This window comes from Hippopotamus amphibius, chromosome 7, assembly GCF_030028045.1.
Source record: "Hippopotamus amphibius kiboko isolate mHipAmp2 chromosome 7, mHipAmp2.hap2, whole genome shotgun sequence".
In the NCBI taxonomy this organism is placed as follows: domain Eukaryota; kingdom Metazoa; phylum Chordata; class Mammalia; order Artiodactyla; family Hippopotamidae; genus Hippopotamus; species Hippopotamus amphibius.
This window is the reverse complement of record NC_080192.1, coordinates 9,749,871-9,762,671: the sequence shown is the minus strand read 5'-3', so window position 1 is coordinate 9,762,671 and position 12,801 is coordinate 9,749,871. Positions and strand designations below refer to the sequence as shown.

General features: G+C 43.2%; 1 protein-coding gene across 1 annotated transcript in view; it reads right to left on the bottom strand.

Moving 5' to 3' along the window:
- Window positions 1–12,801, bottom strand: part of FAM227A (family with sequence similarity 227 member A) — a 77,558-nt gene that overhangs the window by 50,330 nt on the left and 14,427 nt on the right. Inside the window, 4 exon segments of the mRNA XM_057742647.1 lie at window positions 3,645–3,752; window positions 8,967–9,090; window positions 10,975–11,079; window positions 11,574–11,675. Coding sequence (XP_057598630.1) covers window positions 3,645–3,752; window positions 8,967–9,090; window positions 10,975–11,079; window positions 11,574–11,675 — 439 coding nt within the window.

Sequence of the window (12,801 nt, the reverse complement as noted above, 5' to 3'; positions counted from 1 at the left end):
GACTAAACACTTAAAAGAGTAACAATCTATCAATCTCTTAAGATGTTAAATTTCATATTCATTGAGATGCCATTAAATCTGAAGACAATTTCCAGGTTACCAAACCTTTTAAGTGAGTCAGTAGCTGCAAATACTTAGCAAAATAAGTGATGGCTACTTTAATTTCCAGCTGGTAAATAAGTGGCGGCTATTATAATTGCTGATAACGACAGCCATACTCTTCCCTAAGGGCTGTCAGGTATTCTCTTCCCTTGTGGCCTGGATGAGGACTTCTCAAACTGGAATGTGCTGACAGATCGCTGGGAGACCCTGGCAAACTGCAGGATCTGTCTTAGTCAATCTAGAGAGACGCTGATGTTGCTGGTCCTTGGACCACACTTACAGCAGCCAGTCTTTGTCACACCACGGGAACCACGTGGGGCAGAGAGGTGAAGGCCCAGCAGCCTGCCACCTCAGCCAGGAAACCAAACCTGGGGAGGAGGCCTCAAGGGACAGGGGGCTGCTGAACCACCTGGCTCTCCTCCCCTACCCATTCTCTTTCTGCTCTTTTCTGCTGGCATCTAAGAGGGATGGTGTTTGTTTAAACAAGGGTGGCTCTCCTACCCCCAACCCTGTTAACTCCTCCAGCACACCTTTCTCTACTGTGTTTTCACTTCTGTATCACTTTCCCTGAAATCTGGGCCCTGCCTTTTACCACCTGATGTTAGAAGCTGTTTCAAAGTTCACTAACAGGGTTTTTTTTGGGGGGGTTGGGGGGTGATGAGAATGTTTTGGAATTAGTGGCGATGTGAATATACTAAAACTCACTGAATTATACATTTCAAAAGGGTAAGTTTTATGTTATGTAAATTAGGTTTCAATAAAGCTGACTTATAAAGATCACCAACATCCTCGCTGTATGATTCCGTGGCTTCCTCCTAGGCCTGCTTGTGTGGTCCTCTCTGTAGTAGTCGGCCCCACTGACCATCCCTCAGTATAGCCCCACCTTGGCCACCACAGCCCTATACTTTCTGGGCTCCTCTTGCCTCTGATTTCTCTTTCTGCCACCTCCAGCGTGTAGGAGGTCCCCAAGGCCATTTAGAGATAATTTCAACAAGCACATCTATTTGAATAAATCCCCAGTTGGGAGTCACAGCCCTGATCTCTCCCCAGCTGTATCACCAATGTCTTAGACATCTCCACCTGGATGTTCCATCCTCCCCTCAAATTCATCATCTAAAACTGAATGTATTGCCTTTCTCCACACACCCGATCCTCCTCTTGATCTCTTACTTCTAAATGGAACATCTATAAGTGCCAGCTGCTAGATGCTTAGAGCTGCTTAGAACCTGGGGCCCGCCCCAGCCCCAGCCTCCTCCTGGCCTGTCCTAATGAGCTTGAAGGCTCTTGGATTTTCATGAGATTCCATCTTCCTTATGGCTTCATGTCCATCTTCACAACTGTGCAGAAAAGCGTTCACACAGCAGTCCTGACTACCGTCCCTGAAAAGTCCTGGATGCAAGGTTGGCCCCTGATTGGCATCTGAGAGTGTCGCTTTGGGGAGGGCTCCCGCCACTGACAAGAGTGGCTCACTGTGCCTGAACTGTCTGTGCAAGCAACGTGGTTTACGCTGAACACCCACTTTTCTTCCAGGAGTTTGGAATTTGGGGATGTGATCACACCCAGGAGCGCCTGTGTGATCAGCCCCCAGTAAAAGCCCTGGGCATTTTGGTGTACCTCAAAAGCTGGTACAAGAGTGTAAAGCAACTATATTCCAATAAAGTGCTAAAAAAAAAAAAAAAAAAAAAAAAAAGCCCTGGTCATTGGGTCTCTAACAAGCTCCTCTGATAGACACTTCATACATGTTGTCACAACGTGCTGGGGGAACTAGGCGGGTCCTGTGTGACTCTCCAGGGGAGAGGACTCTTGGAAGTGTGTGCCTGGTTTTCCTGGACTTTGCCCCCCATGTCTTCTCCCTTTGCAGACTATGCTTTGTGTCCTTTTGCTGCAATAGATCACAGTGGTGAGTATGACTACACACTGAATCCTGTGCACGTCCTAGGGAATTACCAAACGGTGAACATGGCCTTGGGGACACTTCCCCCACCCTAGTTATGGCAGCCCCAACCCTGACTGCAGCTTCCCAGCCTTCACAGAGAAGGTCTTTAGGGGACACCTCACCCAACCTCCCACCCAACATGGAACCTTTTAGGCAGCATGCTGGCAGCTCTGCCAGGGCCCTCCAGGGACAGGAAGCTCACCAGGGAGGGACAGCACTGCCTCTTAGGAGGTCCCTCCTTCCTGCCAAGTGCCCCTGCTTTCCCTGAGGGCATTAGCCTGAGGGAGGGGAGTGGTTTAACTGGTCAGAGAGGCCAGACTGACCGAAGCAGGAGACTGATTAGCCTGTCTGGGCAAAATCCTGGCTCCCCAACTGTGCTGGAAAACCCTGGGCACACGAACTTCTCTGCACCTCAATTCTTGCTGTAAGATGGGGGTGACGGGATTTCTCATAAGCCTGGGTGGGGAATGACACAAGTCAAACAGTGGTTGGTGCAGAGAACGAAATGTGCATTCACATTATTTTTATTGTTAATCAGATTACTGCTACGTGCTCAGATTCATATTCTTTGACAGTATGCACTGCTTTCACCATATTAAAAAAACAAAAAATCTCCTCACTCCTATCCTCCACCTCCAAAGGGTCCTAAATGTTGCTAAGGGGCTTCAATTAGCCAGATTTTGTCTGCCCCCTGGGTCCTACTGACTGTTAAAGACAAGGCTTTGCTGCTTCCCTGAGGTGCCCCATAAAAAGGGGCAGACAAGCCCCCCAGCTGGAAGAGGTAGATTTATCCTAACCCAAGGATGTGTCCCCCTGGCTTCACAGTCCTGAGTCTGAACCTGGTTTAGCCACCACAGGCTGGTTACCCATCACAGCCCTCTCACTGCTGCCGTGAGGAATGCCTCCCTGCTCCCCTCGATGCCTCTGGGTCTTCTCATTTGCTATTCCCTCTGCCTGGAACAGCAGTCCTCCCCTTCTCCTGCCTAAAACACACACCCTTCAAATCTCGGCTTAAATGCCACTTACTGAGCCTCTCAGGGCTGCACTGGGTCCCCCTCCCCCTGCTGCCTCAGCACCCTGGATACCCCATCGCAGTGCCTAGTCCACTGCAGGATAACTGCCTGACCTCAATTTCCTACTAGACCACGTAGCAGGGGCTGTGCTTGCCTCCACACCGTGTTTCCACTGTTTATTCAGCACAGCGCCTGGCACATGGTGCTTTTTACGTGTCTGTTAAGTGTGAAAAGAAAGTTGGCCTTGGGCGAGTTGCTTCTCTGAACTCGAGTTTCCTCACCTGTGAAGTGGATCTAGTGTGTACTTCAGCTGGCTATTGTGAGGATTAAATAAAAAGGATACCTGGCACCTGGTGCCTAATACCTGACATCTACTATTTTAAAATTCCACCCCCACAACCCGGCACTTCCGGCGTGCCAACTCTACAGTTGCTAAGCATTAACATTTCAGTCCTTTTGGAGGCTAGTCTGGGGTACGTGAGAGAGAACCGCGTCTGAGGATTTCAGTATTAAGGCCCCTCCCTGCCCGGACTAGATGGCAGCTGAGTCTGGCAGGGGACAGAGGGGATGGAAGTCCCTGGCTGGCACCTTACCCTTCAGCAGTCCTTTTCTCTGCAACATTAATTCTTCTCTCCGGAATCTCTCTGGGTCCAGTTTTGAGTAGTCCCAGCTGTTATAGCCCTGTGGGCAAGGATATATACCTAAGAAGGAGTCAAGAGTGATCGTGAAAACTGCAACAGAGAAAGGGGAGGCAGAAGATGGAAGACAGAGCCCTCTGAGATGCCCCCTGTTGGTCCTGGGGAGGCTGGGCTTCCAGCATTAGCCCCACCCCATACTGGCCTTGTAGCCTTGTGTGAGCCCTTCCTCTCTAGGAGACTTTGGTTTCTTCATCTGGAAAACGGAGATGTGATGACCACCCTGCCCTCCTGACAGTGTGAATGTGAGGATCAGGTCACACCACAGACGTGTGAACCTGCGACGTGCTATATATCAATAGACATGAAGGCACTGTAATTATTTGTTTTCTTGTCTCCTTTGCTCTTACTGGAGCTCCTTGAAGGCAGGGGATGAGTCTGATTCATCTTTGCACCTCCAGGGCTTAGTACTGGACCCGCCACATGATACATAGGCACTTAATAGATGTTTGTTCAACATATTATCATACTTTGCTAAGTACCAGAAATGGCTTTGCCCTAAATATTTGATGACAATGCTTATGGGGCCAATACTTTTCTTTTTAGGAAATTATATGTTTCAGAGTTTTGATTTCTTGGAGCCTGAATCCTCAGATAGTAGAGACACTCCACTATCTCTTTTAGTTCTCTGATTTAAGAAGGAAAAGACCAAAGATTACTTAAAAAATTTGAGCCCCTATGCAAAGCTGCTGTCTCCATTGGACAAAGTAAGTGGACAGGAGTTTTCTTACTGGGGATGGGTTAGGGGAAAGAGGCACAGCCTTGAACAAAAAGGGGAAGAGGAAGAAGGAACAGAAAGAAAAGAGTCAGAGAATGGGAGGCAAGATGGCATAGTGGTCAGAGGCCTAGCTTTGCAGTGAGACAGCTTGAGTCTGAATGCCTGCTCCTCCATTTGTTTCCTTTTGGACTACTTTGATGCTGTATATGTTAAAAGGATTGAATAGGTGTGCAGAAAATAGTTAACATAGCAGGCTCAAGACTGCTATTGTTAGAAAGGCCTGCTTGCAAGATTAGGATTTGACTGGTAGACATTTCCTTACACTGATATAAAACTTTCCCTAACTACCTAGAAGAAATGGATATATTCCTAGAAACATACAACATACCAAGACTGAATTATGAAGAAACAGGAATTCTGAACAGACAAATTACAAATAAGGAGATTGAATCAGTAATGAAAAACCTCCCAACAAAGAAAAACCCAGTCCAGATGGCTTCACAGATGAATTCTACCAAACATTTAACCCCAATCCTTCTCAAACTCTTCCAAAAAGCTGAGGAGGAGGGAATACTCCTAAACTCATTTTAAGGAGGACAGCATTATCCTGATACCAAAGCCAGGTAAGAATACTATAAGAAAGCAAAATTACAGGGCAAAATGCATGATGAAGATAGATGTAAAAATTCTCAACAAAATAGTAGCAAACAACAACAACAAAAAAATAGTAGCAAACAGAATTCAACAGCACATTAAAAGGATCATACATTATAATCAAGTAGGATTTAACCCTGGGGTGCAAGGATGGTTTGACATACACAAATCAATAAATGTGATACATCACATTGACAGAATGAAAGATAAAAATCATATGATCATCTCAATAAATGCATCTCAAAATCTGACAAAATTTAACATCTTTTCATGATAAAAATTCTCAACAAAGTAGGCACAGAAGGAACATACCTCAACATAATAACAGCGATATATGACAAGCCCACAGCTAACATCACACTCAAATGTGAAAGGTTGAAAGATTTTCCTCTGAGATCAAGAATAAGACAAGGGTGCCCACTCTCACCACTCATATTCAACATAGTACTGTTAGGTCCTTGCTGGAGCAATTAGGTAAGAAAAAGAAATAAAAGGTATTCAGATTGGAAAGGAAGAAATAAAATTGTCTCTGTTTGCTGATGATGTGATATTATACATAAAAACCCTAAAGATTCCACCAAAAACTGTTAGAATTAATAAATAAATTCAGTAAAGTTTCAGGATGTAAAATCAACATAACAAAATCAGTTGTGTTTTTTAACACTAACAATGAATTATCTGAAAAAGAAATAAAGAAAACAGCCCCATTTAAAATAACATTGAAAATAATGAAATACTTAGCAATAAATTTAGAGCCAAGGAACTGAAAGATCCTTACACTGAGAATTCTATGACACTGATGAAAAAAATTGAAGACACAGATAAGTGGAAAAATATCCCATGTTCATGGATAGGAAGAATTAATATTGTTTAAAATGTCCATACGACCCCAAACCATCTACAAATTCAATGTAATGTCTACCGAAATTCCAATGGTATTTTTCACAGAAATAGAAAAAAAAAATTCTAAAATTTGTATGGGTCCACAAAAGACTCCAAATAGCCAAAGCAATCTTGAAAAATAACAAAGCTGGAGGCACCACACTCCCTGTTTTTAAACTATATTACAAAGCTATGAAAATCAAAACAATACAGTTCCAGCAGAAAAACAGACACATAGATCAATGACACAGAATTGAGAGCCCAGAAATAAACCCATGCAGATATGATCAATGAATATTTAACAAGAGAGCCAAGAATACTCAATGGGCAAAGGACAGTCTCTTCAATAAATGGTGTTGGGAAAACTGGATATTCATATGCAAAAGGATGAAACTGGACCCCTCTTACACCACTCACAAAAATTAACTCAAAATGGATTAAGAAACCATAAAACTCCCAGAATAAAACCGAGTGAAAAAGCTCCTTGACATTGCTCTTGGCAATGATTTTGGTGGGGGTTGGCACCAAAAACACAAGAAACAAAAGAAAAAATAAAAAAGTAGGACTACATCCAACTAAAAAGCTTCCACACAGCAAAAAGAAACAATAAAATGAAAAGACAACCTACAGAACAGGAGAAAATATTTGCCAACTATATGTCTAATAAGGGGTTAATATTCAAAGTATATAAGGAGGGGGGCGGGGGGTGAAGGGGAAGCTGAGACAAAGTGAGAGAGTAGCATAGACAAGTATATACTACCAACTGTAAAATAGATAGCCAGTGGGAAGTTGCTGTATAACAAAGGGAATTCAACTAGAGGATGGATGATGCCTTAGAGGAATGGGACGGGGAGGGTGGGGGGGAGTCGAGGGAGGGAGGGAATATGGGAATATGTGTATAAATACAGATGATTGAACTTCGTGTACCTCAAAACAAAAAACAAAAAACAAAAAACAAAGTATATAAGGAACTTACACAACTCAATAGCAAAATAATAATAATAATAGTAATAATCCAATTAGAAAATGAGCAAAGGACCTGAACAGACATTTTTTCAAAGAAGACATACAAATGACCAACAAGTACATGAAAAGGTGCTCAACATCACTGATCATCAGGGAAATGCAAATCAAAACTGCAATGAGACATCACCTCACACCTGTTACAATGGTTACTATCAAAAAGATAAGAGACTACAAATGCTGGCGAGGATGTGAGAAAAAAGGGAACTCTTGTGCACCATTGGTGGGAATGTAAATTGGTATAGCCACTATGGAAAACAGTATGGAAGCTCCTCAAAAAATTAAAAATAAAAGTACCACATGATCAAGGAATCTCTTCTGGATATACAGCCAAAGGAAATGAAATCACTATCTCAGAGAAATCCGCACTCTCATGTTCACTGCAGCATTATTCACAATAGCCAAGACATGGAAACAACCTAACTGTCCACTGACAAATGAGCAGGTGAAAAAAATATGGCGTATATACATTAGTAATAGTTTATTCACCCACAGAAAAGAAGGAAATCCTGCCGTTTGTGACAACATGGATGGGCCTTGAGGACATTTTGCTAAGTGACATACGTCACACAGAGAAAGACAAATACTGTATGATCTCACTTACGTGTGTGTAATCTAAAACAGCCAAACTCATACAAACAGGGAGTAGAACAGTGGTTGCAGGGGCTGGGGGTGGGGGAAATCAGGAGATGTTGGTCTAAGAGTACAAACTTCCAGTTACACGAGGAACAAGTTCCAGGGACCTAATGTACACCATGGCGACTACTGTTATTAATACTGTATTATATACCTGAAAGCTGCTCTGCAAGTAGATCTTAAATGTTCACCATAAAACAACGACATGATGGAAATCATGTGAGGTGAAGGATGTGTTAACTAACCTGCTTGTGGAAAAACTTCACAATATGCACGTGTATCAAATCATCACACTGTACACCTTAAACTTCCACAATGTCACATGTTAATTACATCTCAACGAAGCTGGGGGAAATTTTATTCCCTAGCTGACAAGAGTGACTCACTGTGCCTAGACTATTCCTAAAACAATGTAGCTGACGCTGAACACCTGCTCTCCTGGAATTTTGGTACATGATAGACAGAGGTGCCTACATGACCAGCCCCCAGAAAAACCTTGGGTGCCGTTTCTCTAATGGGCTTCTGGGCAGAAACAGCACACACACATGTTCACTGCAGTGGGATGAGGGGCTCTGTATAACTCCTCATGGGAGGAGGAAGGCTGCACACGAATTCCTCCAAACACTGCCTGTCTTCCCCTGTGTATCTGGCTGTGTATCCTTACTACATCACAATAATAACTCTTAGCCATAAATACAACTACATGCTGAGACTCGTGAGCTTTCCCAAACCTCCTAATGTGGGAGTGATCCTGGAGACCCTCAACACAGTGGGAAATCTGAAAAGTGCTTACTTAGCACAGTATCTAGTACACAGGGAACCTCTCAGCTTTTAATGACCTTAGAAGATGTCTAGGTTCAGATGGGGAAGTGAGGAAGAAGACTGAAAAGTAACTGACCAAGCAAACATCAAGCTGGCACTGTGTGTGCTGCAGGGAGAGGGGGACGACAGTTGGGTCACATAGGGTCACACTGTGGGTGGAAGGTGGGATTATCTAGCCAGCACACTGCTTTTGGGTTCCTGGGTCCACAGACCTACAGCACATCATTAACTAACAGGGCTGTGCCAAAACCTGCTCCCTGCAGAGGCACCTGGGCACAAAAGGGGATTAGGAATGTCTCAGAACTGTTTGAGGAAGCAGGAACACTGGTACTCCTTGGGCTCTAACCGCATACTCTATTGTCAAGGAGAGAAAAAGACAACGGCCTCAATGAAGAGATGTGATGGCCAATAGGAACCTACCTGGGCTCGGGTGGAAGACATGTTTCTGGAATTGCTTTCCCCAGGAGAAAGCAGCCACCTCTCACCTGCAATCCACAGGCTCATTGTGTTGCAGATGTCAGACTTGAATTCGTGCGTGTTGAACCAGGACTGAGGGAAGCAGCAGCAGAAGCTGGTGTACAGGGCTTTACTCAAAAGCGATGGCAACCTCTGGGGAGGCAAGCAGAGCTCGGGCAACATTCTGGACATTTCCACACCCAGAAAAGAGCCCCTGACCTCAGAAAGGATCTGTGATAAAACTCTACCTGACACCATGCTGCCTTCCTGTTCACGAGGGGAGCAATTTCCATCTGCAGCTGCCCCATCTCGGTGGACCCCTTCCCCTACCTGGGGACCACCCCTCAAACATCGTGCTATGTTGGCCAGTAAACTCCCCCTCCCCCAGCTCCTCTGCACGGGTCTGTGCCTCAGCCCCTTCTATAACCTGGCCAAAGAGTAGCTCAGAAGATGACAAGGTACATTTGACATACCCATCGGGCTGCCTCCGAGAGATAATATTAAGTCCTACTCAGTGTTTTTTTTTTTTTTTCCTTTTCTGTGCACGAGTGGTACTGTTGTTGCTTTTTAACTATGGTTAAGATCACATTATACATTTATATCTGGCTTTATTAATTTAACATCATAACATAAATCCTTCCCCAGGTTATTATAAACTCGTTGGGATTTTTTTTCCAATAGTGACCTTCATAATATTGTGCTTAGCGGCCATATCAAAATTTACTTAACATTCCCCATCTGTGGATACTGTCTTGTTTCTGAGACTTTGCATTACAAATTATGCAGACTAATTATACTCACTTATTAAGCTAGCTCAGAGTCTGGAATATATCAGGCAGTCAAAAGTTTGTTGAATGCATAAATGAAAGCAGCTTTTACTATATGTTTAATTATGACTTCCAGAAGATGGGATAGTAATAGTAATTACAGCAGCCATTCCATACTGGGGGCTTACCGTGTGCTGGGTGATACGTCAGATGCCTCACAGACATCGTCCCATGTAATCCTCAGGACAGCTCAGCGGGAGAGGCATTATTACCCCCATTTTACACACAGTGAAGCTGAGACACAGAAGGCCTGAGTGACCTGTTAAGCTGACACTTAACTAGTATAAATGCCTTTCAGCACTTCTGTATCAATTCACTTCCCACTCAGATGGTCCGAGTGCCGGTTCCCCAGATCCTTTGCAACCCTGGGAATTACACGTTTTAATCTATGCAATCTATCAGGTAAAAAGGCCTATCGAATGACTATTGTTTTAATTTGTATTTTTGATTATTGCTAAAGGTGAACTTTTTCCCCATCTGTATTTCTTCCCTGGTGAATTTCTGGTTTAGGTACTTTGTTCATTCGTCCATTTTACCTACTGATTTGTAAGACTTCTTTACGTTGTCTGGCATATATGCTACCAGTATTTTTGCAAAGTTTCTCATTTGCCTTTTAACTCTATAGTAATTTAAGTAATTTATATGGTTAAATCAGTCTTTTTTCTTTATGGTTATTTCCTTGGGGTTGTATTCAGAAAGCCCTTCCCTACCCCCCAAATCATGTTAACATTCACTTATATTTCCTTCTAGTAACCCTTTTAGTATATATGTACATACACACACATATATAAAAAGTATATATGTATATTCATATTTTTAAAATCTCATGCTTATTTAAATACTATAGAAATAAATAAAATAGAAAAGAGAGCTTCTTATAACCTTATTCCCTGGAGATAAGCATTGCTATGAGTTTGGTAAATATTTTTCCAGACTTTTTTTTATCTCAGAGGCACACATACATATACATATAATTTCTCTAACATGGAGTTATATAAATTGCTTTGGTTTTCATTTTAAATATATCTTCCCTATCAGTATATACAGATCTACCTTATTTTTTGTAACTGCTGTATTACAAGTCAGTAAATGAAGGTACCACAACTGACCAATTACTCCCTTGTGGAAAGAATGCGAAGGGCGTTAACTTGGCACGACCACTGAATAGCTATCTAATGTGATTTTTTCCTCAACAGTGGTTGATGCTCACTTTTAAGAGAGCCTCTTCGTAGTGGGACCTGGATCCACGAAACAAAAGAAAGGCATAGTGCTGGGCCAGCCGGTCGAACAGAGTGCTCTGGATCTCCTTCTTTGGCTACCAGGAAAAAAAACAGAGAAGGAATTACTACAGCCCTTGTTGAAGCAGCCAAGGACTGGGATTCTTAACTAAGTATTTCTCTCATTTTTAGGAATCTTATTCTCAAAGTATTTAACCTCATATTATTCAAGAAATAATATACTAGTTTGTCTTCTAGGATCTATAAAACATGTACAGAGAGGCAAAGGGCTGAGAAAAGCACCCTAACTCTAGGCCAGGAGGTCCTGACTTAACTCTCTGCCCTGCTGTTGACCAGCCATGCAACACAGATCAGTTCTTAAAGCTCAGGGGAGCTGCAGGACATGGTGCAATGTTTACAGCCCAGGTGCATGGGCGAGGCATGTGTGGGGAAGGGATGGGGTGTGACAGATGAGGCTGCTTGGGCAGTCGGTGGAATCAGAGGGGCTTACAGCCCTTGTTAAAGAGGCTGGGATTTGTCCCACAGAATAATAACTTAGGCAAGGGAGAGAAGCCATCAGATTTGTATTTACCTGGTACCTTTTGTGAAAGATCCACCAGAAGCTATCCAGCCACATGGCCCTTACAGAAGGCGAAGAGAGAAACTTCTCTAATTCTCTATCTGAACAGAAAGACTTGAAAAGAAACAAAATTCACATGATTATTGCTATTGTTATTGTTTATGTATTTACTTATTTATTCTTTGAAATTTACCTGGAGCCACAGCCAGATTCACAATCATCTCCACTCAAAACCTGCCTTTCCGCCAAGGCTTGTCATTGTCATTAATTACATCACCTCCCCGCCAGTCATCTTTGGAGTCAACATACTTTGGGGTCGACTTTAAAAAAAACAAAAGCACCTAACCTTTTAGTGAGTGCTGACTATTTACCTCGCCAGGTGTTTTCACATGTTCTCATTTAACCCCTACAATAATCATACAAGGTATGGGTTATCTCCATTTCACCGATGAGGAAACCGAGGACTAAACTGCTGAAAGTCACAGGAATTCCTGGCAGTCCAGTGGTTAGGACTCTGCATTTTCACTGCCAAGGACATGAGTTTGATCCCTGGTGGGGGAGTTAAGATCCTGCAAGCGGCACAGCAAGGGCAAAATAAATAAATATATTGCTGAAGTCACTCGCCCAAAGTAGCACAGCCAGCAAGTGGCAGAGCCAGGATCGGAACCCGTAGCTCTAGGTAGCAGCTCCATGCTCTCAACTGCGTTCAGTCAATAACAATCAATATCGACAAACACAGATATTGCAAAGGTGCAAATCACTGGACCATGAAATCCTGCTGAGTTAGTAGTAAGCATATGGAATTCTAAAATTAGAACAGAATTATCAGTGAATACAGAGACGCAGAAAATTCAGACTTCATTGTCCCAAACTGGGTCTTGAACCTTGCCCTGCCTCCAAAGCTGCTACCACAATAATACAATACATTTATTCCATGCTTGCCACCTATCAGGCACTGGGCTATGATGTTCATTCCTTATCTCACTTTATTTTGCACCATCTATCTCTGTGGTTGGTGCAGGGTGATGAAACTGTTATCCCCCATTTACAGAAGAGGGAAGTGAGGATCAAAAGGTTAGGATTCCTCAAGAGGCACTGGAAAAGCTGCTCAACAGCACTAAGTATTAGAGAAATGCAAATCAAAACGACAATGAGGTATCACCTCACACCGGTTAGAATGGGCATCATCAGAAAATCTACAAACAGTAAGTGCTGGAGAGGGTGTGGAGAAAAGGGAATG